At 41.6% G+C, this 26761-nt stretch overlaps 1 protein-coding gene across 2 annotated transcripts; it reads left to right on the top strand.

Annotated features, from left to right (window-relative positions):
• Nucleotides 1-1378: 1378 nt before the first annotated feature.
• Nucleotides 1379-25830, top strand: NELFCD (negative elongation factor complex member C/D). Of its 2 annotated transcripts, none has more exons than XM_034433109.3 (15): nucleotides 1379-1889; nucleotides 4831-4940; nucleotides 5180-5289; nucleotides 6497-6606; nucleotides 7941-8048; nucleotides 8865-9017; nucleotides 9462-9592; nucleotides 10767-10932; nucleotides 13130-13264; nucleotides 16038-16177; nucleotides 18514-18628; nucleotides 20694-20789; nucleotides 22255-22395; nucleotides 23484-23613; nucleotides 24856-25830. In XM_034433109.3, exons 1-15 carry the CDS (start codon nucleotides 1824-1826, stop codon nucleotides 24888-24890), a joined length of 1746 nt encoding a protein of 581 aa, XP_034289000.1. In that variant the 5' UTR covers nucleotides 1379-1823; the 3' UTR covers nucleotides 24891-25830. The 2 variants fall into 2 exon arrangements, with proteins under 2 accessions (XP_034289000.1, XP_034288999.1); XM_034433108.3 differs by having other exon boundaries at nucleotides 1505-1889; nucleotides 4828-4940.
• Nucleotides 25831-26761: the final 931 nt, after the last annotated feature.

Genomic DNA, 26761 nt, shown 5'->3' with positions numbered 1-26761 from the left:
GCTCTTGATGTTTCAAATTCTGGTGATATTTCTTTCCTGTGAAATATCTGGAATAAATGTTTATCCTTATATCCTTATCTGACTTCAGAACTTTCAGAAAGCAGAAATTTGGGGAAGCTGCTCCAGTCTTGAGCCAACTCTCAAATTGCTATATACCATTTTATCAATCATTCTCTCTCCTAGAACAAAACTGGTGTTCATGACACTTAATGTTTTCATTAAGTCCACATCCACATCACACGTGGATGTGTTGTACTTTCAGGTACCATACTCTGACTGAAATGCCATCAATAGCACTTAGACTTACATACCACTCCATTAGACAAGTTGTTTTTTATTTTGAGTTGCATTTCACCAATATAGTAAATACAAAATACAATAATCATAATAAATGTAATACATGGACTAAAAGATAAGGTAGCTGGACAGGTTGTCAAAGAAAGTACTAAAATGGTCTTAGACTATTTGTAAGATTATGATCAGGGGAAGAAAGTGGTCATTTGGCCACATGATTGAAAGAGGCTCAACCCACTAAGAGATATATTGATTTTAAACCAGACATATTTTTATTAGGGATCTTACCAGAGACATATCATAAAGAATTGCAATATTTAATTGTGAACCTTTTAACAGCAGCTAGAATTGTATTTGCAAAAAATTGGAAAGGAGAAAGGATACCTACTGATGAAGAAATTATTAAGAAAATGATGCACTGTGCTGAAATGAGTAAATTGACATTTGAAATAAGAGAGCAGGAAGATAAAACAATATTATTTGATATGGGATTCATTTTATCAATGGATGGGCAATAAAAAATGGAGATAAATATGAAATATGTGGATGCTGAGATAAATTAAGTGAATTTCTTTTTTTTATATGAAAATAACCCCAAAATAGTGATATTTTGAAGAGAGGAGGGAGCACAAAAGGATACAAACTGATCGATATACTGTCTGTAACTGTATGGAATGATGATGTTTTTATGTTTTATTCTTGTTTAAAAATAAAAAATTATTGGAGGAAAAAGAAAGAGAGGCTAAACCCAACTGGATGGCACTTAACAAAAAGGAACAACGATAACACAATAGCTTTGCTCTGCCTGGAAATAATATAACACGAAACCCAACTTACTCTCAGAAAGTAGCACATTAGTGTTTATATATTATATATTATATTATTAACACGAAACCCAACTTACTCTCAGAAACGTGCTACTTTCTGACAGTAAATTGGGTTTCGTGTTATATTATTTCCAGGCAGGGCAAAGCTATTGTGTCATCGTTGTTGTTCCTTCTTGTCAAGTGCCATCCAGTTGGGTTTAGCCTCTTTCAATCAAATGGCCAAATGACCACTTTCTCCCTTGAGTCTTTTCTCAAGCTGGCTGGGGGATTCTGGGAGTTGAAGTCCATGACATCTCCTCGGGATAAGGTTGGGAAACACTGCCCTACAGCGGGAGTGGGATGCAAAATTGGCCCTGAAAAGCTTTCCAGCTCTAGCAAAAGTGCAGAATACTTCAGCTCGCACAATTAGGGAGGAAAGAGAGACACTGGAGCGAAGCATCTGAGGCATTTGAGGCGAGAGCCTTTGCTCCCCCACCCCTCTCTCTCTCTCTCTCCGGGGGCGGCTTAATTGCTCGTGGACCGCCTTTCCCACGGGGCGCGCCAAGGAAAAGCCCGGCTTCCCCTGGCAGCGCCCATTCATCAGCGCCGAGACGGAAGCTCCAGGGGGATCCCGGCGTGTGCCGTGCGTGGAAGGGCGCCTCTACCCTTTTCGCATCTCTGCGGCCGTGCCGCTGCCTGAGCGGGAGGCGAGCAGCGGAGCCTATGGAGGAGCCCGAGTATTTCGCAGCCGCCACGGCGGAGTGGGGCGATGACACCGACGGAGGAGCGGTGAGCGGACGGGAGGAGCGAACGGGGCGCCGCGGGGGTCGCTCTTGCCGGGCTGCGGGATGGGCAGAAGAGGCGCCAGGAGCGGCTCCTCTCAATCCTTCCCCCCCCCCCCCAGCCCAGGCAGATTTGATCCGAGACCCCCGGCGAGCACGCGCCCCGCACTGGTATCTCGTAGCCACCGATGCAGCATGCCAAAAAAAAAAAAAAAAGCACATTTTGTTGCAAGAAATCTGTGTAACAAAAACTTGCTTTTGCGCGCGCTCAATGTACGGGACGTGTTTTTCCGCGCTTCCTTGCAAAGTCAGCATCGGCTTTTTTATATATATACTATATATATAGTGTTTTTCTTCTAGCCAGGTTTTCCCTACGTAACCAAGGTTTTTTTGTAGCTCCAGCTCAGTAGAATCACATCTACTCAGTTCTGGGCTTTTTTCCTTTGTAACAGCTAGCAAGCTCTAACTGCTAGGTGGGAGACCCAAATAGATCCATTTCTAGCTCGTTTGCTTTCATCAGTAGACCACACCCATATCTTATGTATCCTCCCTGTAAAGGTACAATATCAATTTTCTTACTTCTTCGTAGGGTAATGGATCTATTTGGGTCTCCCACCTAGCAGTTAGAGCTTGCTAGCTGTTAGAAAGGAAAAAAGCCCAGAACCGAGTAGATGTGATTCTACTGAGCTGGAGCTACAAAAAACCTTGGTTACTAGGGAAAACCTGGCTAGAAGAAAAACACACATAAACCCTACGAAGAAGTAAGAAAATTGATATATATATATATATATATATATACTATTTTCTTACTTTTCGTAGGTTTTATGTGTGTTTTTCTTTTAGCCAGGTTTTTCCTACGTAACCAAGATTTTTTTTCTGCAGCCCTAGCTCAGTGGAGTCACATCCACTCGATTACTATATATATACTATATATATATATAGTATGCCTATACCTGGCACACACGTTTACCATGTATTTTGCCCACCATGTATAGCTTATTGCCCATATGTGTAGCATATTTTGCATAGCGTGCACAGGCACGCCTGTAAAACATACGTGTGTATTTGTACTTGTGTGTATATTCTTGCAACAAATCACACAGGTTGGTTTTTTCCAGCAGCGAAACCAAGTGGGGGAAGCTTGATTTCCTTAACAATGGTGTGATTCATTTAATGGCGGTGATTTGCTTCACAGCCAAATAAAAGTCGTAAAATTGGGCATTAACGACCATCTTGTTTAACCAACTGAAATTCTGATCCCAATTGTGCTGGTAAGTCAAGGGCAATCAGCAGTGTGATAAGGCTGTTTTTCCCCGCAGAAAGCCACCCCTTTTTCATTGAAGAGTCTTCCCGTATGGTCCTTTAGGAATTATAATTATAGCAGAACCCAATTGTTGTGGGTGTCCAAAGTCAACTTCCCAACAAGGTCCTTGAGGTTGGTCTTCTGAGAATGTGTCTCCGAAAGTGGCAGCATGAAGATAAAGTTGGTTGATCTTGGGGAGGTGGGGGGGAACCAGGCCAGATCTGATCGAATGAGAGACAACTAGAAAATTCCAGCAATATTGTTTGGACTGGGAAATTAAAAGAATAGCAAACTCCTTTTGTTGATAAAGAAAACTGCTTCCCCGTGATCACATAATCACTAGCGTTGTCTCTTTTTTTCTTCTTTCTTTTTAACCCAAGGAAAAACATTTTAAAACACTCCAGACTTTCTACAACAATTCCTGCCTGGGGGCCCAATGAATCATTGTAGGTGGCCCTTATTTTGGCCAGGCTGTTGCAGTGTGTCCTCTGAAAGTTGTCTGGAAACAGCTACATCAAGTGTGGCATTTTTTAAAAAAAGACATTAATTTCAGATTTTGGTCCTGTGTAAATTCACTTAAACCCGAATCCCACTCGGAGGTTCAGAAGGGACCACCCTAAGCAAACAATATATAGGGTATAAGGTTCAATTTGGAGGGCCCCTTGGCCACGTTTTATGACTTTTGCCTAAAGTTTGTGTGACAACTTTTACTTTGCTTTTTTGTCAAAGCCATCTCAGCAAACAATTGGTTCATGTAATGACTGGCAGGGGTGGGCAACTGTGGCCCTTTTACAACCTCTGGACTTCAACTCCCGGAATTCCTGAGACAGCTTGGCTGTCTCAGGAATTCCGGGAGTTGAAGTCCAGAGGTTGTAAAAGGGCCACAGTTGCCCACCCCTGGACTATGGCATTCATTTAGCAGCTTCCACAAAAAAAGGTCATAAAATTGGATTGGTCACATGGGTGACCGGTTTTATCATGATTTATGACCGAAATGGGCAGGCTCCACTGCTGTTGTGAGTCAACTTCTACTGTTTCAGCCATTTTGACTTCTTGCAACCCCACCATAGCATGAGGATAGGCAGCCTTTGGTAGGTTGTTGATTTAAACTTGTCCACAACTACACATAGACGTTGATGCATATCTGTGCGGCAAAAGAGTTGATAATTATGTAAGTGTAGGTTGTAGATGATTGCAGATTGACCGATGCTCACACCTCCCAAATCTCAACGAAATGTGCTGAGATGAGCATCCTGCGTGCTGATTGGTTGATCCGACTTCCTTTTGGTGCTTTCTTCTGAGCGCCCCCTTAAATCTGCAGATTTACATGAGGAGAATGTATTGCAAGGTTGAGAAGGTTGGCCATTTCTATTCCTCCCCAATAATTTCAGCAGCCTAGCAAGGATAAAGTACTGGAAATCCCAAAGCTAAAACTTGAGACTACAAGTTGCCCTGGTCTACCATAACTTGAGGCATCCTAAGATACAGAAATCTGGCTGCCATTAGCATCTTTCTTTAAGACTCCGGAACCCCAGTTATGAAGTAGCTCCATGCTTAGGCTAATGTTGTTATCTGTTGCCACACCAAAGAAATCCAGAGTGGTGGTGAAAATAATATTGACAATTATAACTCTTCCAACCAGCAGGATGATGAATATGGAGGGGAAGATGATGCCGAGGTCCAGCAGGAATGCCTTCACAAATTTTCCACCCGAGATTACATCATGGAGCCCTCCATTTTTAATACTTTAAAGCGGTAAGTGCATATTAATTCAGGCATTGTGATTGGAAAGGGGGATTTAGTGTGGGTACAACAACTGGCTGAGGAAGTAACTCTTCTGCCTTGAGATCTGATATCTCTGATTTTCTGGGACAGTGTTTCATCCTTGGAGCTTTAAGATGGGGAATTCTGGGAATTGAAGTCCACAAAGCTGCCAGGGTTGACAAATGCTGCTCTAGGAATTTCTTAAATGAGGATTCTGCATCCTTTCACAGGTACTTCCAAGCAGGTGGTTCTCCAGAAAATGTGATTCAGCTCTTATCAGAGAATTACACCGCTGTGGCTCAGACAGTGAATCTTTTGGCTGAATGGCTTATTCAAACAGGTAATTGACTGTGGGGCTGCAGCTTTTTCTTCAATTAAGGCCCACAGCCGGAAAATACAAACCAGCTAAGCCATAATCTATGGCTGTATGGCTTAATACATCATCCCTGCCTGCATCTCCTCAGGCATTTTCTGGGCTTCCGAATTATAAATAAATCTTCTGTCTAAAAATGTGCCTTGATGAAAATTTTGGATTCCTAGTTCCTCACAGCAGGAATGCCTTTCCGCAATGTTAATATGTCAGAGAACAGAAAGGTAGACTTAGCGGATGATGTTAATACAAACCAACCAGTTATAGCATGCCTCAAATGACAAAACATGAGATCAACACATATATTTTCAGTTTTAGCTTCGTATCAGATACTTTAGATATATTTGTCTGTTCTTTGAATCCTGTTTGGTACAATAACTACACAACTCTTATGATTAAAAATTGTCTGTACACAACTGAGTACAGGTAGTCCTTGACTTACAACCATTCATTTAGTGCAGTTTTTCTCAACCTTGGTAGCTTGAAGATGGGTGGACTTCAACTCCCAGAATCCCCCAGCGAGCGCTGCTGGCTGGGGGATTCTGGGAGTTGAAGTCCACCCATCTTCAAGCTACCAAGGTTGGGAAACATTGATTTAGTGACTGTTCAAAGTTACAACAGCACTAAAAAAATGGGGGGGGGGCTTATAGCCATTTCTCACATTTACCCATCCCTTTGGTCACATGATCAAAATTCAGTTGCTTGGCAACAGGAATGTACGTATGACAGTTGCACTGTCCCAGGATCATGGGATCACCCATTTGTGACTTTCCCAGCCAGCTTCTGGGTAAAGTAAAGTCAATGGGGGAAGCACGATTCACTTAATGAGCAAATGGTTAACTTAACAACTACAGTGATGTGCTTAACAACCGTGGCAAAAAAAAGTTGTAAAGTGAGGTATGACTCACTTAACAACTGCATTGCTTAGCAACCTTAACGTTGGGCTCAATTGTGGTCATATGTCGAGGACTACCTGTACCTAACATTTGAATATGTGCTACAAACATCATGTTAGAAATAGTGGTGGTGAGTCAAATTATTTTCAGAATCAACATATTCTAAAGCTGACTGCATGTTGAATTGCATTAAAGGACTACGCTCTTTTGCACAAAAGAATATTGTGAGGATTTTGAAGGTTTTGTTATGTGAAATCTGTAGTGAGCATTTCTTATTGCAGGCGCCGAGCCCATTCACGTCCAGGAAACCGTGGAAAACCATTTAAAAAGTTTGCTGATTAAACACTTCGATCCACGTAAAGCGGATTCCATTTTCACAGAGGAGGGAGAGGTAACTTGAAAAAACTTTATTCTGCCAAGTGGGGGTAACAGCACAGTCTCTCACTATCTCTCTCAAATTCAGAAAAGAACCTAACTGGAAACTCAGAAACTTTTGCTGTGTTTTGAGAGGGGACTTCCAGCACAACTTGTTCTCAAAACACACAGATTTCTCATTTATTTAACTGTTATTTTATCTTTCAAATCAGAGGTTTTTTTTCCAGGACGGCTGACAAAAACATTTCAAATTTAAATTAAAAATAGCAACTAAAAATACCAATAAGCAAATGTGATGAGTTTTAAGTAGCAAAAAGTAAGACAGCACAAATAAGAGGAAATATACCGAGTTCTGGTTCCTGGATGTTTTCTGAGCTGTTCAAAGTGATTCATTCCTGTCCATGGGGTAAAACCGACAGTGAACCTGTATAGCACCACTTCTTTCAAGGCAAGCAGCCCTCCCTTCCCCCCCCCAAAAAAACATGTGTGAGCAGCTTTCTCAGACTTTCCCATGTCGACATCAGTTGTGCTTTTGCATACAATTGAATAGAAATGCATCTACCTCTTTCGTGGGCTGGCAAACCTTGGAAGCATTCAGTACCTTACTAGTCTGGTTCTTACATATTGCCATTTGTACCTTATCTACTTCTTTTTTGCTTACATGCAAGTTATCTTCAAACCACATGCTTAATCTGCTCTCTGAAATAATCCATGTTTCGGCTTCACATAGTATTTTGAGCCACGTACTCACCAAGTGGGTTGAGTTTTGCTGAGTCACAGGTGTCCTTGGGAGGGCAAGTGACATCCTATGTACCTAAACTATCAAAAAAGTAACCAGGATTAAAATTCACCGAGCTTAGTATAATGTGTGACTGTATCTGCTTGGTCTTGACAAGACATGGCAGTGCGTCACCTGACTTGGCCCTAGATGGTTTGTAAATACTCTGTAAAGTGAGTAGTAAAGAGTTCTTGAGAGAGTAAGCACTTGAGTAAGAGCCATGGTGGTGCAGTGGTTAGAGTGCAGTACTGCAGGCTACTTCTGCTGACTGCCTGCTGATTGCAATTTGGCAGTTCGAATCTCACCAGGCTCCACGTTGACTCAGCTTTCCATCCTTCCAAGGTGGGTAAAATGAGGACCCAGATTATTGGGAGCAATATGCTGACTCTGTAAACCGCTTAGATAGGGCTGTAAAACATTGTGAAGTGGTATATAAGTCTTAAATGCTATTGCTAAGCGCTATTGTGTCAATTTTGTGTTTTCTTTGGACACTTTTGAAGCTATTCTAAAAGCACGGGTTGGTTTTCTTGACTGCCCAGTCCATCTTGGTCTGTTGCTTTGGTTTTTGACAGACTCCAGCCTGGCTCGAGCAAATGATAGCACACACAACATGGCGAGACCTCTTTTACAAGCTGGCTGAAGCTCATCCAGACTGTCTCATGTTGAACTTCACTGTCAAGGTAAATACGGTTCTTTCATTCAGCTAGAAAGCTTGCCAGCTCTCTCCTGTTTTTTCATGCAAATTTGTAAGTAGATTGGGGAGGCTAACATGTTAGGAAGACAGTTGCAGGGGTTGGTCTTTTGGGCATTATATGGCCGTGTTTGTGGTTGAATAAGATGCACACGAGATCGCCACAGGGAACGTGAGCTTCTCCGTTGTCATATTGCAAGAAGTTCTGTGTACATTCATCCATGTATCTAACAATTGGAGAAACTCTTAGGAGCCAAACTATTTCTAGTTTCTAATCTATAATATTTGCTATGAAATATGACCCCCGTGGAATTGGTGGCAGGATCTAGCCAACCATGGCTGTAAAACAGAGTTGGATCTGCTTAGTTTGTGGCTGAGAGATCTTCTGGGGTTTCCAGGTTTTACAGAATGGACTGGGATTTTTTTTTAAAAAAAGAAAATCCCCAAAGAAAGACAGTGGCAAATTACTTCTGCAATACCAAGAAAATTGTGTAGACTGACTTATATTCAATTTGAGTGTGTCTTTATTTCCTCCTCCTTCTCCTCCTCCTCTTCCTCCTAATTCTTCTTATTCTACTAATTCTAATTCTTATAATTCTCCTCCTGCTGAACCAGGAAGGAATCAAATTTTCAACTGTTTATTTCTTGATTTTCATCCCCTAGGTGCTGAAGCGGTCTCATTTCCCCTTCAGTCCTAGTTTGCATACTTAATTAAATAAAATGGTATTTGCGATAGTCATGAATGAATCCTCTTGGATAGCAAAACGGCTACTGTCTCAGTTGGAAATCCTCTGGTTGGTTGTAGCTTATCTCCGATGCTGGATACCAAGGGGAGATCACCAGTGTATCAACAGCTTGTCAGCAGTTGGAAGTTTTTTCTCGTGTACTGCGGACATCTCTGGCTACTATCTTAGATGGTGGAGAAGAAAATCTGGAGAAGAATTTACCGGAATTTGCTGTGAGTTTGAAGCCTTGTTTCCTCTTTTTGGGTGTGTGTGGGTTTTTTTTTTTTAAGGAAATGTCCAGTTCTTTAAAATACTTGCTGTGGAAAAAGTGCAAGGGAATGGTAACATTCTCGGCCTGTGGCTAGGTCAATGTTCTATGATGTCATAGCTACTTCTCTCTTCTTACGCTTGATATTCTCATCCACAAGCCCTCCACTAAGTTTTGTATTGCATGGGATAGGGATTTCCATCATTTTTCAGGCGGCTTCAACTGGCTGGAAACAGTGCCAAATTTTCAGCACTCGTAGTTCAAAGGCATTTAAATGAAATATGGTTTAGATGAAATTCTGAACTGTTTGGTGGTGTTTGTGTGTTCTTCTATAGACTGAAAAATGTAATTATCCCATAATATTAGACACCTTCATGTTTCTGAATGTTCTGTGACAATGTATTTGCAGAAAATGGTGTGCCATGGTGAGCACACGTATCTTTTTGCTCAAGCTATAATGTCCATGTTAGCGCAAGAAGAACAAGGGGGCTCTGCCGTGCGAAGAATCGCTCAAGAGGTCCAGCGATTTGCTCACGAAAAGTAAGATCTTGCTTCATTTCTTCCCCAGTTTAATTTATGGCCCTCCTTGGTTGCATGCCTAAGAATAATTCTAATCTAGAAAAAAGGAAGCCTGATTCAATTCTAAGCATGATCCCCAAATTAAATTTTGCTTGAAAATCGTATCATTCATCCAAGATGTTATGCCAAGCGCAGCATGTCATCAGAACAACATCAGGTGCACCACGATATCAATGTGGCAAATGTCACAGATCATGTACTTTCAAGGTGACATCGCTTGAGCCCCTATGTACGCACCCATGCCTGGCAGATTATTAAGTGTACAACTTACATTAGAATTGGTAATTGAGAAATACAAATTTCTAGAGCTTTTTCTGAGTTCTACTAGATTCTTTCATACTTCCACATCTCTTAGGTGCATTAGCATCTAAAACTTTACTATAAGACCTGCTTGTTCTAAATTGTCTTTTCGAAATGGGATTGTGCCCATGTTGTCCAGCTATTTAGCACAGTGTTTCTCAACCCATGGCAACTTTGAGACGTGTGTTCAATTCTCAGTACACCCCATCTAGTATATTGGCTGGAGAATTCTAGGAGTTGAAGTCCACGCATCTTCAAGTTGCCAAGATTGAGAAACTGTGATTTAGAGAGAATCTGCTTAAGGTCTCACCTGTGGGAGATAAGAGGGTGTGGACCAGAAGGCAAACCTTAATAGTGATCCCCCCCAAATTATAAACCCACAGCCTTGAGAAGTCTATACCTATCTCCTTTTCTTAGAACTTTTCAAAGAACATTAAAAACAAGGCAGTTTTAGCAGGCTTTTGGCTTGGAAATTGTAGGCAATCTGCAAAATTTAAACTATTATTATTTAATAATAATATTATTATCCAGTCTCTTAGATTGGGGCAATATATAAAAAATGGATGGATGGATGAACATAGGTTACATGCTGCATAAATCTGGTCTATTTAATGATAATAGTTGTGAGGTCCAAACCTCATGTAAGCAATTGAACCTCCTCTGCATTTTGTCCGTGCAACACAATTGATTCTGTTCGGCTCTTAATAACATGCCAAACATTTTTAGGCGATTGCTCATTAGGCCTCCACTATTATTGGTGATCTGTTACCTCTTTTTCTGAAGCTTTCCTAAAGCAAGCTTGCTCTGTCTCTTGTTCTTGCTTGATGTCCTGAAGAGGGCATGATGCCAGTCAGATCACCCTAGCGTTGGGCACTGCAGCTTCCTATCCCCGCGCCTGCCAAGCCCTCGGTGCCATGCTGTCGAAAGGAGCGCTGAATCCAGCAGACATCACAGTCCTCTTCAAGATGTTCACAAGCATGGATCCTCCTCCTGTAGAACTGGTTAGTAGCAGCCTCCCTTGGGGGAAAAAAACCCTAGACTTCTTCAAAGCTCCCCATCCTCACTCTCAGTTAAGAAGCAAAAGTGATTTAGATATGGTTCAGTAGCAGTGTTCTGACCTAGGCTTCCTGGGTCAGTAAAACACACAAGTAGTCCCAAATAGTTGTAAAGAGTCCTTCAGGATAAGGCTGATAATCACCCACCTTTATCTCCCTTGACATGCTGCCAAAGACCTAATTGGCAAAGCCACACGGAGTCCAGAATCAAACAGAGCTTCAGACTTTAAACTGAAGAGAATGAACAAACGTTGCTTCCTGCAAAGGCCCACGTGCCTTTGCTTCTCTTTTAAGTCTTATGGGAGGGGCCAATCATCTCCAAGCCCTACTCCCAAGTCATCCCCTTTGTTTTAATTGTTCTTGACTTCTGGAGGCTCTGGAGTCTGCACATAACTCCCCAATGGCCCCGGCCCCATCTCTGCCTCCAACGCAGACCCCTCATCTGGGCCTTCCCCAGACTCCAGGACTGGCCCAAGTTCCTCCCCAACCTCCTCACTGTCCAACTCTGCTGCCAGCTCCGTAGGTGGCCGGCGGACCACAACAAGCAGTTTCAAAGTATATGGTAGCTCTCTCAGAGTAGAAATGTTTATTTCTGAGGTTAGTTACTTTTTCTGCTGGGTAGCAGGGAGAAATATCTTAAGAGTTTCTCAGTCTTAGCAACTTTTAAGATAGATGGACTTTAACTCCAAGAATTTCCCAGCCAACTCTGGTATCCTTGGCAGACTGGGGAATTCTAGGAGTTGAAGTGCACCTAACTCTTAAAGTTGCCAATGTTGAGAAATGCTGGTCTAAGGAATGATCGTTGTCATTGTAATTTGAATTAGAGTCAAAGGAGATGTATGGGTCATCCTTATTTCTGATGCCCGAACCATCCAAGATGCAAGATGAAATCTACAGATGTATTCCACTCTCTCTACTTTTCAAGTCAGGAGTGCAATTCTGCCCTATTGTGCCAGAGCAGACAAGGTGATTTTCTTTCCTTGGTCCAACCCATTGCTTCAAAGGGTCTCTGGCTACCTGAGAGCTTTGGCCACCCAATTTTCTACCCATCTTTTGGCCTTTTCCTTTCATATATTGACACCCTGTTAGGGCATACATGCCTGTAATATTTGTGCATACAAAGGCAGCCTCCACCTATTGGATTTTAGCAGGACCTGTGTTGTAGGTATTGAAAAGTGTGATCCCATACTTATCTGTTGGCACTTATTTTATGGGACGTCGTCTTCATAAGACATCATTCCTGAAGAGCTGTATGAGCCTTTGTTGCCAAGGTTGACTCAGCCTTCCATCCTTCCGAGGTCAGTAAAATGAGGACTCAGATTGTTGGGGGCAATATGCTGACTCTCTAAACTGCTTAGAGAGGGCTATAAAGCATTGTAAAGCGGTATATAAGTGCTATTGCTACTGCTAAGGGGGACCAACATTTATCTTCATCTTGTTTTGTAACAGGATAATGTTACCATGTTCTGTAGACCCCTCATTCCTCTTGTCTTTTGGATGCTTCAGGCATCTGTTGCAAGATTTTTCACAGTTATGATGGTTTGCAGTGTCCCGGGGGTCATGTGATCACCTTTTGCCACTTTCTGACAAGCAAACTCAGTGGGGGAAGCCAGATTCACTTAACAGCCGTGTTACAAACTTAAGAACTGCAGTTCTCCACTTAACAAGTGTGGCAAGAAAGGTCATAAAACAGAGCAAAATTCACTTAACAAACGTCTCACTTAGCAACAGAAATGTTGGGCTCAATTACAGTCATCGGTTGAGGACTGCCTGTATTAAGTGATACGGTCATGTGACATCATGCTTTGCAACCATATCGCTTAGTGACAGAAATTCCAATCCCAGTTGTGATAATAAGTCTAGCACTACCTGTATCTTGGCCTTCACAAACTTTTAAATTTCAGTAGTTTTGTTTTGTTTTTTCTTTTGTAAGCAGGGAGTTGATTTGACTGAACTTTTATATGTTTTTAATAGAATAGTCTATTACGTATCAAGAGTCATAATCGAAACATAACACTTAATCATAGTTTTGAAATTCACCTTCTTGGAAATGAAAGTGTTTTGAGATGTAATCAGTGCTTTAAAAAAAAAAATCTGGTTTTCCGTAAGCCAGTGATATGTTTTTTGTTTCATTTCCCTACAGATTAGAGTTCCCGCTTTTTTAGATCTCTTTATGCTGTCACTGTTCAAGCCAGGAGCAAAAATCAATCAGGACCATAAGCACAAATACATCCACATTTTGGCCTATGCGGCTAGCGTGGTGGAAACATGGAAGAAGGTAAACTTGGGGTGGTTGAATGATGGTTTAGAAATAAATTGGTGCTTTGGAACAGGATAATAACTAGGTTACCGTATTTTTCAGAGTATAACACGCACCGGAGTATAACACGCAGCTTAGTTTTGGGGGAGGAAAATGGAGGGGGGGAGGAAATCTGCCTACCAGGGATTCATCTGGCTAGCGTCCTTAGTCTGGTCAGCTTCAGCACATTATCCCCTGCTTGGGGATAAAAAAACAGCTTCTAAAGCACAGCTGATCTTTGGAGAGAGAAGCAATGAGAAAACCAGGCAAAGCTTAGATTGCTTCACTCGCTAGCGCCTCATTAGGTCTGAAAAAAAGGTTCACAGCTGAGAGTCAGAGGGAGCAGGCAAAACAGGGAAGCGGAGATCGCTTCACTCCCTAGCACCCAAATTTTTGGCCTCTTTTAGTGTGTTATACTCCGAAAAATACAGTACTTTATGTGCTTGCATTATTTAGAATAAAACTGTATGCCTGGCTTCCAAATTTACAGAAATAGCTTTTGTGTTCTTTAACTGAAAGAAATCTTTGACTCAGGTAGTCTTAATTCTTAATAATATTAATATTATTATTAAGAATAATAATATTCTTAATAAATATTTTAAGTATAGCTTTTCACTGAACAACACTGAAGAAATAACACTTGGCTACAATGTAGTGTACAGCCTGTACAACAGTGTAAATGTGCTGTCCCCTCAAAATAACACAACACACAGCCATTAATGTCTAGATTGCTGGCAACAAAAGTGAGTACACCCCTAAGTGATAATGTCCAAATGTGGCCCAAAGTGTCAATATTTTGTGTGGCCACCATTATTTTCCGGCATTGCCTTAACCCTCTTGGGCATAGAGTTCACCAGAGCTTCACAGGTTGCCACTGGAGTCCTCTTCCACTCCTCCATGACGACATCACGGAGCTGGTGGATGTTAGAGACCTTGCGCACCTCCACCTTCCATTTCAGGATGCTCCACAAATGCTCAATAGGGTTTTGGTCTGGAGACATACTTGGCCAGTCCATCACCTTTACCCTCAGCTTCTTTAGCAAGGCAGTGGTTGTTTTGGAGGTGTGTTTGGGGTCGTTATGATGTTGGAATACTGCCCTGCGGCTCAGTCTCCGAAGGGAAGGGATCATGCTCTGCTTCAGTATGTCACAGTATATACTGGCATTCATGGTTCCCTCAATCAACTGTAGCTCCCCAGTGCCGGCAGCACTCATGGAGCTCTAGACCATGACATTCCCACCACGATGCTTGGCTGTAGGCAAGACATACTTGTTTTTGTACTCCTCACCTGGTCGCCGCTGCCACACACGCTTGACACCATCTGAACCAAATAAGTTTATCTTGGTCTCATCGGACCACAGGACATGGTTCCAGGAATCCATGTCCTAAGTCTGCTTGTCTGCAGCAAACCGTTTGCAGGCTTTCTTCTGCACCATCTTTAGAAGAGGCTTCCTTCTGGGACAACAGCCCTACAGACCAAGTTGATGCAGCGTGCGGCATATGGTCTGAGCACTGACAGGCTGACCTCCCACCCCTTCTACCTCTGCAGCAATGCTGGCAGCACTCATAGGTCTATTTCCCAAAGCCAACTTCTGGATATGGCGCTGAGCACAGGCACTCAACTTCTTTGGTCGACCATGGCGAGGCCTGTTCTGAGTGGAACCTGTCCTGTTAAAGCGCTGTATGGTCTTGGCCACCATGCTGCAGCTCAGTTTCAGGGGCTTGGCAATCTTCTTATAGCCTAGGGCCCTAGGCCATCTTTATGAAAAAACAATTCGTTTTTTCAGATCCTCAGAGAGTTCATTGCCATGAGGTGCCATGTTGAACTTCCAGTGACCGATATGCGAGAGTGAGAGCAATAACACCAAATTTAACACATCTGCTCCCCCTTCACACCTGAGACCTTGTACCACTAATGAGTCACATGACACCAGGGAGGGGAAATGGCTACTTGGGCCCCATTTGGACATTATCACTTGGGGTGTACTCCCTTTTGTTGCCAGCAGTTTAGACATTAATGGCTGTGTGTTATGTTGTTTTGAGGGAACAACACATTTACACTGTTATACAAGCTGTATATTCACTACTTTACATTATAGCCAAGTGTTATTTCTTCAGTGTTGTCCCATGAAAAGCTATACTTAAATATTTACAAAATGTGAGGGGGTGTACTCACTCCTGTGATATATTGTATGTATACAAGGGATTTTTGGAAGGGATTTTAAGGGTCATCTAGCCCAACCTTTTGCTATGTCCAGGAAAACCAGTTAAACCATCCATGAGAGCTGACTATCCACTCTCTTTTCCGAACCTTCTGATGGAGAATCCACAATTTCCATAGTCAGACTGTTCCACAAATCTGACCATCAGAAAGATTTTCCATAAATTGAAATGAAATCTAGGTTTCTGAGCTAGATCATAGGTAGGCCAATTAATAGATGAATACGTTTAACAATTTTAAACAAGCAAAGTCAATGGGGGAAATCAGATTCACTTAACAACCACGTGATTCACTTAGAAAGGTCATAAAATTAGTATGGCTCACTTAACAACTGCTTTGTTTAGCCACATAAATTCTGTCCCAATGTGGTCGTAAGTCGAGAACTGTCTAGTATCCAGTGAGTCTTCCATTCACTCAGACTCGGAAATATACATGCCTTTAAGAAAGATTCACTAAACAGAGCTCTGTGCCAATTCAGGTTTCAACAAGAATGTCCTTTTGTCTCCTGCACCTTATTTCAACATTTCTTAGAACAAGAGGGTGAGCATCAATAAAGATGAGCTCAAGTCAACTTCAAAAGCGGTTGAAACAGTTCACAATCTTTGCTGCAATGAGAATAAAGGCGCTTCGGAGCTTGTCGCAGAGCTGAGTACCCTTTATCAGTGCATCAGGTAAGCCTCGCCTTAGGACATGGTTTCTTCGGTTAAAAATGCAAAATTCTGTTTGCCTTACACAGAATATTAAGGAAGTGTACAATTTCTGCTTAAAGTTAAACTGGTTTTAAATCTGTGTGTGTGGAGAGCAAGCCTGAGAAACCTGCAGGGTCATCTGGATTACTCTTTCAGAGTCTCGTTGATCTGGGTTTGTGATAAAGGACAAAGAAAATTGAGTGTGCAACTGGAATAATGCTTGAAAAGTCTGGGGAAGGAAGAGAACTAAGCCCGGCCTTTGACTGATTCTAAATTTGATTCTGAAAAACATTATATGCTTAGCAACTGTAAGATTTATGCTGGGAGTATCTCAGGCAATAACTAATTGATTAATTAGTTCGGGTGTCAGCAACCTGCAGCTCCGGAGCTGCATGCAGCTCTTTGGGCCCTCTGCTGTGGCTCCCTGTCGGGTGATCCCACCACTGGCTGGCCCCACCCCTCGCCCTCCCCTCCCAGTCACTCCTCGCCTGGCCTGAGAAGGTAAGGACGATGGCGGGGGATGGAGAAGCGGCCGGGGCAGAGACAGAGAGATACAGAGAGAGATACAGAGGGAGGGGGGGAGAGAGGTTCCTGGTGTTTTTTAACAATCGATTCTCTGCCCTAATGACCGGCTGGGTAGGCATGGCTGGGGGGATGTCATGTGACTGGTGGAAGTGAGTGGCGTCAAGTTGGCCACGTCCTCCCAGGTTTTGTGGCTGCTGGTGTTTTCTTTTCTGTGGGAAATGGGTCCAAATGGCTCTTTGAGTGCTAAAGTTTTCAGACCTCTGAATTAGTTGATGACTTAATTTCCCACAATGCCTCACAATGGAGACATTTCCTGCTATCAGGTAAACCATGTCCTGGTCCTACAGTATTTCATCTTTTTCTAATTGGTCTTTAAAGGCTGTTTTTGCACAGCTTGATAACCCTTGTCCCAAAGGTGCTTTTTTCAAAAAGCAACTGAACTTTGTTTTTCCTTGAAGACATTTCGCTTCTCATCCAAAAAGCTTCTTCAGTTTTCATCAAAGAAGCTTCTTCAGAACCGAAGAAGCTTCTTGGATGAGAAGCGAAATGTCTTCAAGGAAAAACAAAGACAGTTCAGTTGCCTTTTGAAACAAAGCATCTTTGGGACAACCATGACCTGCATGACTGAGAATCTCCATAGATTCGATAACGGGTAAAATGCTACCAGTTCAGACCGATTCTCCCGAACCGGTAGTAAAAAATGCTACCAGTTCAGGCGAACCAGTATTTCTGACGATCAGCTGGGCGACGATCAGCTGTGACGCACAATTTATATTTGCTAGAATCGTCAGATTTCCTGCTTTCTAGCTAATCTAAATCGCGCGGCACAGTGGATTCCCCCCCCCCACTTACCTTTGCAGACTCGTGAGGCTTCAAAATGTTCCTTTTTTAGCGCTGCACAGACACGCAAACCACGCGCTTGGTAGCAGACTCACAGAACCGGTAGCAGACTTCAGAGGATTTCACCGCTGCTCAATAACCCTTGCTTAACTCAGTTAACTTAAGCTTGTGTTCAATCCAAAAATGTAACTAGAAATTTATCTGAAGAGAGCCGGTTTGGTCTAGTGATTAAGGTTCCAGGCTAGAAACTAGGAGACTGAATTGTAATCCAGCCTTAGGCATGAAAGCCAGCTGGATGACTGGGCCAATTACCAGGAGATTGTGAGTGCTAGTCCCATTTTAGGCATAAAAGCTGGCTGGTCATTCTCTCTCAGACCACAATATCAGGCTTGGGTGACAAGCTGGTCAGTCAGTTTCTGTCACAACCAACAGATAAAAAGCAGAACCTGCACCTGAGCTAGGAAAAATAACTAGCTTTCTAAACACAGTTTTAAAGTTCAAGGAATGAGGAGAGGCCAGCCTCTCAACCTCATCCTCCTTCCCACCCAGCAGGCTGTTGAAATCTGCTGAAATGCAGTTATCTGGGTTCACACAATAACAGCCAGCCACAACTCAACCACATTTTATTCCAGCATACGAATCAAGCAAGTGGCTTCTTTTATAGGCCCTTGTTTTCTGTTTTCTCTAATTTCTCTGGGAATTTTTTCTCTTTTGGGGGAATTGTTTAATACCATTTTGCATTTTATGGTTTTCCGAGTTAAATTGCCAGTTTTCAGACTGAGTTAAAAAAAAAAACCTTGCACTGATCTGATTGGGAATAAAAACTAAATAAGGAACCTTATGATAATTGTTCTGATAATGTCCAACGAATAGTAGATCAACAACGATGTCATAGATATTGGCGGTACTTGCCTCAATTTGGCATGTCTTGCTCTGCTTCCTGCTCTCCTTAGATTTCCAGTTGTAGCCATGGGGGTATTGAAATGGGTTGACTGGACGGTGTCAGAACCCCGATATTTCCAGCTTCAGACAGATCACACTCCGGTACATTTGGCGCTCTTGGACGAGGTGAGGTTTTTGAGTTCTGCTGAGTGACGCCAGCCTAGTTTTATCTTTCATATATGTTTGCCATGATAAGATTTCCTTGCTGTCCTTTGGAACAGTGTTTCCCCCAGGGACCTGGATGGCCCCAATCTTTTGGGCAATTTTGTAAGACTTTGATGAGATGGTTGTTCCCCCGAACGATGAGGCTGGGAGGTTAATTCACTAACTACTGCTGAATTGGTTTATTTTGCTGTTTATTGACCCTGGTGTATGTCATACTATTATCATTACTAATGTTTTGGATCAGGTGAGTTACAGCCATTCCTTTAGCAACTGTTCAAAGTTGCGAAGGGCCTGAAAAAAGGTGATTGTTAACAACTGGTTATCACACTTAGGACTGTCACAGCTTCACAACAGTCATGTGATCAAAATTTGGGAATTTGGCAACCAGCATGTATTTAACAGTGGTTGCAGCATCCCTGGGTCATGTGATCACTGTTTCCTGTTGAGAAACGAAACCTTTTTCAGGCCACAGATCTAGAAATAAGTGGGGAAAATACAACAAGTGGAAGTAGCAAATATTCCCTATCTGTTAAATACCATTTTTATTACATCAAGGGTTTCAGTTTGCAGGCTATTCTTGGGGGAAAATTATAGGTAAAATGAGGACCCGGTTTGTGGGGGCAATAAGCTGACTTTGTATAAAAAAGAACACCACTTGGGGGTGGGGGGGGGGGCAAAGCCCTACTAAGCAGGTATATACAAAAGTATGAAGGCTATTGCTTAACGCATTGTAAGCCTCCCTGAGTCTCCGGAAAAGGGCGGCATATAAATCGAACCAATAAATAAATAAATAGATAGATAGATAAATAGATAAATAAATAAATATCCAACTGCAAGAGCTTTATTTGTACCTTTGAAAGGTTCTCTTTAAAAAACTTAATAGTAATCAGGTTTCATTGAATGGAAAAAAGTGAGATAGAAGTTATTCTCTTTCACTCTGTCTTTTTCATTCACAGATTTGTTTTCATATAATCTTTACAAAAGATTTTTCTGACTTGTAGACTGGAATATGCTAATATATTTCACAGTCTGATCCTGTAACGTAAATCTGATTAAGGACCAAATTTTTGTATTTGCCAGAGGGCATAAATCCTTACTGGTCATCCAGCTTGATTGGTAACATTTCTAAATTTGGATTCACTGGCAATCGTATATATTCTATATTTTAAGAATTCAGGAGTTCTTAATAAATACAGGTAATCCTCAACTTACAGCAAGAATTGAGGCCAAAATTTATGTAGCTAAGCGAGACAGTTGTTAAGTGAATTGTTCCCCATTTTACAACTTTTCTTGCCACAGTTGTTCAATGAACCACTGCACTAACCACTAAGTTAGTGACACGGTTGCTAAGTGAATCTGGTTTCCCCATTGACTTTGCTTGTCAGAAGGTTGTAAATGGGGATCACATGATCTTGGAACATTGCAACCGCCATAAATATGAGCCATTTGACAAGCGTCCGAATTTTGATCACATGACCTTGTGGATGCTGCAGTCGTATGTATGAAAAATGGTCATAAGTCATCTTTCAATGCCATTATAACTTCGAACGGTCACTAAATGTATGGTTGTAAGTCGAGCTCTACCTGTATTCTGCACTTTAAGGTTTGTGCCAGTGGTAAAATTCAATTTTTTTTACTACCAGTTCTGTGGGCGTGGTGTGGATTGGTGGGCTTGGCAGGGGAAGGATACTGCAAAATCCCCATTCCCTCCCCACTCCTGAGGAAAGGATGTTGCAAAATCTCCATTTCCACCCCACTCCAGGGGAAGGATACTGCAAAATCCCCATTCCCTCCCCACTCCTGGGGGAAGGATATTGCAAAAATCTCCATTCCCACCCCACTCTGGGGCCAGCCAGAGGTGGTATTTGGTTCTCCTAACTACTCAAAATTTCCGCTACCGGTTCTCCAGAACCTGTCAGAACCTGCTGGATTTCACCCCTGCTTTGTGCCTCGTCACAGTTGACTTATAATCAAGCTTGTGCATCAGTAGAAATGCAGATCTTACCTTTTGCTTTTTGCTCTGCAGATCAGCACCTGCCACCAACTACTTCATCCTCTAGTCTTGCAGCTTCTGGTCAAACTTTTTGAGACTGAGCACTCTCAGCTTGATGTCATGGAACAGGTGATGACAACTCAAAAATATGGGATTCTTGACTGTTGAGACTTTTGATGGGGCATCCTGAAGCTGATTAGCTGAAGAGCCAGGGTGGCGCAGTGGTTAGAATGCAGGATTTCAGGCTAATTCTGCTGACTGCCAGCAGTTCTTCAGTGTGATTCTCATGGGCTCAAGATTGACTCATCCTTCCGAAGTTGTTAAAAAGAACCCAGATTGTTGGGGCCAATACGCTGACTCTGTAAACCACTTAGAAAGAGCTGTAAAGTGCTATGAAGCAGTATATAAGTTCAATTGCTATTGCTATCATTTTATTAAGTTGCTGAAGTAACTTGCCTGCTTGTAAAATTATCATTCCTAAGGAGAGAAAAATATTGGGAATCCTTGAGTTCATACTCTTGAAAGATCCATTACAGAATGGATCTGTAGAAAGAATTCAGAATTATTTTTATTTAAGTCCAATCTTATTTGAAAGTCTATAATTAGTGCAATTGGCTAGGAAAATCATCATGTGTTAAAAAGCCTCTTTGTTCCTATACATTGATAAAGAAAGATGCATTCTGAGTATTCTCCACAGTTCAGTTGAATACCAAAGATGCTTCAGAAGAAAACTCCATATATTAAATTTCAATTCAATTTGCTGGTCATGCCCTTCGTTATGTAGTATTTAAAGAGTCCGGGTCCAAAATTGTAGGGAGTCAGAAGGGAAAAACCACTTTTTGTTCTGTTCTTTTACTTACTTCATTTTTCCATGTTGTGATATTTTTCTAATAGAAAACTAATAAGACTTCTCCGAATAACCTTACTAGCAAAACAAACACTGCAGCTATTTTCTTTACCAGTAGAGGGCACTGTGACACAGACTTTTCTTGCTCCCTCTACTGATCAAATAAAAAACACTGAATATTTTTTAAAAAATTTGGGAAGAAAGTCAGCAGAATAGGTTGAGCCAAAATACTTAGTGGTGGTGGTGGTGGTGATGATGATGATGATTTATTTGGCATATCATGAGAACATGACAAAAGAAAAGTAAACATATACACATATTCATAATAATGATGACGATATGATATGAATTCACTGGGATGCTTTCAATATCCAAGTCATTCCTCAAATCAACTTCCTGATGGAAAGAATGGATCTGATAGTTAAAGGGCTTGCAATGGCTCTGCAAGGCTTATGTTATCCCTTAAAACTCCAAAATCGCTGTATTAAAACAATCCTCAAAAAAACTTTACAAACATTTTGGTCCTGTGTGCAGTATATTTGTTTCCACTTATGCCATAAACAGAGGAGAAAACTATTTTCTTATGGAGCCAAGAAAATAAATCCCATGAGGTAGTTCTCTGGATAGATTTTAGCTTTTATTTTTCACCTCTGTTGATGTAAGCATGCCAGAAATTACACGAGAATAATATTTTCTCCAGTATCAATAGAAATTGCTATACAGTGTCACGGACTTCTCTTTTCTCAGCTGGAGCTTAAGAAGACTCTTCTGGACAGAATGGTTCACTTGTTGAGCCGTGGCTATGTCCTGCCAGTGGTGAGCTATATCCGGAAATGCCTGGAGAAGTTGGACACAGATATATCTCTGATCAGATATTTTGTGACCGAGGTCAGTAAATATTTGGATAGGTTAAAGTTTTAAAATGCTGTTCAGATGCGTTAATTTGCACTGGTGTGGTGAAATGTAATCCAGATTTCCAGGAAGGAGGGGCTCCATTCCAGAGGACCAAGAGACAGCAAAGTTTAGATAGTTTGATTGGAAGATTCTTGGATTATATCTTTAACGATGCAAGCAGTTGCTTTAGTTTGGCAAGATGTATGTTTATAAGGAACAATAAAGGAAAACTGCCTAAGAAATGGGTGTCCAATCTTGGCAACTTTAAGACTTGTGAACTTCAGCTCCCAGAATTCCCCAGTCAACCATGCTTGCTGGGGAATTCTGGGAGTAGAAGTCCACAGGTCTTAAAAATTGCCAAGGTTGGACATCACTTTCTTAAAAGAACTTCAGACTGTCTTTCTTGGGTTTTGGTATTTTAACAATACTGGCACTAATTCAGGGGTGAAATCCAGCAGGTTCTGGAGAACCGGTAGCGGAAATTTTGAGTAGTTCAGAGAAGTGGCAAATGCCACCTCTGGCTGGCCCCAGAGTGGGGTAGGAATGGAGATTTTACAATATCCTTCCCCCAGGAGTGGAGAGGGAATGGAGATTTTGCAGTATCCTTCCCCTGTCACGCCCACCAAGCCACGCCCCAGAACCAGTAATAAAAAAATTTGAATTTCACCACTGCACTAATTTGTGCTCTCTGTGGGTCTGTTGCCATTTTTAAATTTTTCCTCCCCCTTGGGGAAGGAGGAGTGTGTGTGTGTGGGGGGGGTTGTTGTATTTTATTGTGAGTTTTTATTTTATTGTGAGAGTGAGTGGGCAGTCATATAAGTTCTCCAAATAAATAAATAAAATGAATTTGATGGCAGGCTCCAAAAACCAAGAAACACACTGTTATAAAACTAAGAAATGCAATGTTATGACCATTGTAAATGTTATTTACTGTTCTCCATTCACTATTGTTTTTAAATTGTTTTCTTTTGTGCAGCAATTTATTTTCTAAATGTTTTAAAATAAAATTACTTCCCCCCCCCAAAAAAGCAACAAAAATCACAATGAAGCTCACAGTCTTTTGTGCTTTTCTGATTTCACAGGTACTGGATGTGATTGCCCCTCCCTACACCTCTGACTTCGTGCAGCTTTTCCTTCCAATTTTGGAAAATGACAGCATTGCAGGAACCATTAAGACAGAAGGTGAACATGACCCAGTGACAGAGTTCATAGGTAAATCTTTCCGGCACTGCGTTTTTATTTCAGGTTTGCAACCTGTTTACATGCATGAACACACCCACACATCTGAAAGAATTTACCTCAAGAACCTCTGAGCAGAATCCCTCAGCACTGAAAAGGTCAGATGTTTCTATGAGCCTCATGTTTTCAGGGTGTTTGGACTGCAGGAAAACCTGCACAAAACACATTTCCATAGTAAAAAAAAAAAAAAGAAAGTCCAAGATGGGGGCCATGATGCTACAATTAAACTCTGCATGCAATGCACATTAAAAAGGGAAGACACTTCAGTCAAACATTCGTGGCTTCCATCTTGACTTTGATTGTGGAGACCCCTGAAGACATGTAAGGATCTTGAATTAAGGCTGAGCTGGTAGGAGGAGAAATGCGTTAGTCTAAGGCAGGGGGCTTCAAACTACGGCCCGCAGGCCGGATACGGCCCGCTAAAACCATTAATCCGGCCCGCGTGGGACCACAAGGCTGCCCCGCCTACATCGCCCCACCTACCTGCCAGCCCTCACCCACCTTCTGGAGGCCAAGGAGGCCAAAAGTGGGACGCGCAGAGGCCAAAAATGCGCCTGTTTTTGACCCCCCAGCCAAGAGAGAGAGAGAGAGAGAGACACACACACAAACAGAGGTCCTTAAACACCCCCCCCCCAAGGCAGCTACATCCCTTCACTAACCACCTTTCCACCCCCAGGAGCATAACAAAGTTTTTGTGTATATTGTTTAATGGACTGCTAAATTGGCCACGACCACCCAGTCACATGACCACCTAGTCACGCCCACCCAGCCAGTCTGGCCCCCCAACAGTCTGAGGGACCGTGAATTGGCCCCCTGTTTAAAAAGTTTGAGGAGCCCTGGTCCAAGGTCTAAGATTTTTACAGTGTGGTCCTACCACCCTTGGAGACCCCCAGGACACTCTCAGGAATCCTGGAAAACAAAATCACTTGCAAGCCTACAATACTTAAAATTTCATCAAACATTTGTGAGATACAATAGCAACCGTGAACGGATCCCATTTTAATTTTGCGGTAAATTTATGATAGCTGTCCACTCTAGCAGACATTGGGATATATTATACTGTATGTGACTGTGGACAACCGGGGAATATTTTACAGGAATGGATTAAAGTGTTGAAGAATGCCTGCAGTCAGATCCTGCTTTCCATTTGAATCAAAAGATTTAGGCACATAAATTCTACTCCAAGTCAACTTGTCTTGTTTGTCTTCTTTAAAGCTCACTGCAAATCGAATTTCATCATGGTCAGCTGAAGTAAGGGTGAAACTCCACATCCAGAAGCCACTGGTGACCAGGCCCATTTCGTGTCGCATAAAGAAAATTCAAATGGTTTGCTGATAGTTTTCAGGTTAAGTAGGAACTCACACTGGACAGTTTTACTTGTGTAGAAAGCAATTATAGGCACAGATTGCATCAATACTTCAAACCTTGGTCCTTTTGAAGAAGGACTGAAAAGATGGCGTAGTTTCCCTGCTCCACGTATATGACCCAGTGAAGTATGGTAGCCATGGTATTCTCTAAGAAATTCATTGTTTAGTATATGACTGGTTACTTCTAGTAAGTAGAGCTGACATCGTTTTATGAATTTCTCTCTACTCTTGACAGTGTTCCAGTCAGTTTTGTAGACTGGAAAAGCAGTGTATTAATCTCTCGTACTTGCTTTCATTCTTGACAATCCTATAAACATCTGGTGAAAATATTTTATCAGATATGCCCCATTTGAAAATACTCTTTTGCAAACCTTCTCCAACCTGGGGACCCTTACATATGTTGGGTCTACAGATCACATCCTTTGGTGGATCCCCAGGCTGAATAAACCTCCTTACAATGTCTTTATTACATTGTAGCTGGTAAATCAACCCTCATAAGATGATTGTTGAGAAACAGACCTATGCTTAGCATCTGTTGCATTCAAAAAAAAAATTTTTTTTAAATCATTTGTGTATCACAAATGTTTATGTTTGTGAACCCTAGAAAAGAAATACAGGTATTGTTCTTTTAGGAGAAAATATTAACCATTATCAGTAAGTTTCATTACTTTGACAGAAATACATATGTTTGTTGTTACATTTCTCTAAATGCATAGCATATGCAGTAATGTATAACTTTTCAGATCTGTTTTCTTGCTACATATCAGATGAGTGAAAAGTATGACAGCTTGTAATTTTTAATAAATTTTCTTTTGGGTAAAAATTGCCGTGCCTGTGGAACATAGTCTTCAATTTGCAACGCAAACAATGACACACGGGAAAAATACTGAAAAGCTTCCGTATAGCTTTTAGTAAGTGGATAGAGAAATAGACATCAGTTTTCTTCATACATTGGCTGAAAAAACGTTGAACTGTAAGGTTACTGACTTTACTGGGTCTTATGAACTTAACCAAATGGAAATTCTCAGTCAGGAAACCCTATACCATTTCAGACAAACGGTTGTCCAATCTTTTCCTAAAAACTTCCAGTGTTGGAGAATTCACAACTTCCGGAGGCCAGTTGTTCCACTGGTTAATTGTTCTGTCAGAATTTTTTTCTTAGTTCTAGGTTGCTTCTCTCCTTGATTACTTTCCACCCATTGCTTCTTATCCTGCGCTCTACTCTTTGAGTAGAGTACCCAGCTTTTAGGGAGGTCTCTAGTGTACCTTGGTGAGAGAAGCAAGTGCTCCATGCTCCTTGGATGTTATATTGTACATGAAAATATTTGGCCAGAACTTGATTGCACTTATGGATAGTCCTCAACTTACAACAATAATGGAGCCTACCTCCTACAGTTCTTAAGTTGTAACAATTGTAAAATGGGTCGGTCATGTGACTGACCCAATTTTACATTTATTTATTTATTTTTTTGCAGCAATCATCAAGCAAACAAATAATTCACCATTGGTGTGGTTTTGCAAAAAACTGGAAGAAACTCCTGGGTTTTTTGGCAAAATTATTGTAAAACACAGACATATGAACATGGGCCATAATTGTTCTGGAATTTTGGATCTAGGTCATAGGTCCACTTTTTCAGGTTGGTGGTTAGCCAAGCGCTACTTGTATAATATCTGGCCATTATCACTTGGCCTCTAGACACTGCTGCATTTGATATATATCCATGGCCATAAGGTATTTTGTTAAAATCTTGAAA

The sequence above is a fragment of the Pantherophis guttatus genome, chromosome 3, assembly GCF_059756535.1.
Source record: "Pantherophis guttatus breed Tessera chromosome 3, ASM5975653v1, whole genome shotgun sequence".
Classification (NCBI taxonomy): domain Eukaryota; kingdom Metazoa; phylum Chordata; class Lepidosauria; order Squamata; family Colubridae; genus Pantherophis; species Pantherophis guttatus.
Note: the sequence above shows the minus strand (reverse complement) of the source record. Positions and strands in the feature narration are given on the sequence as shown.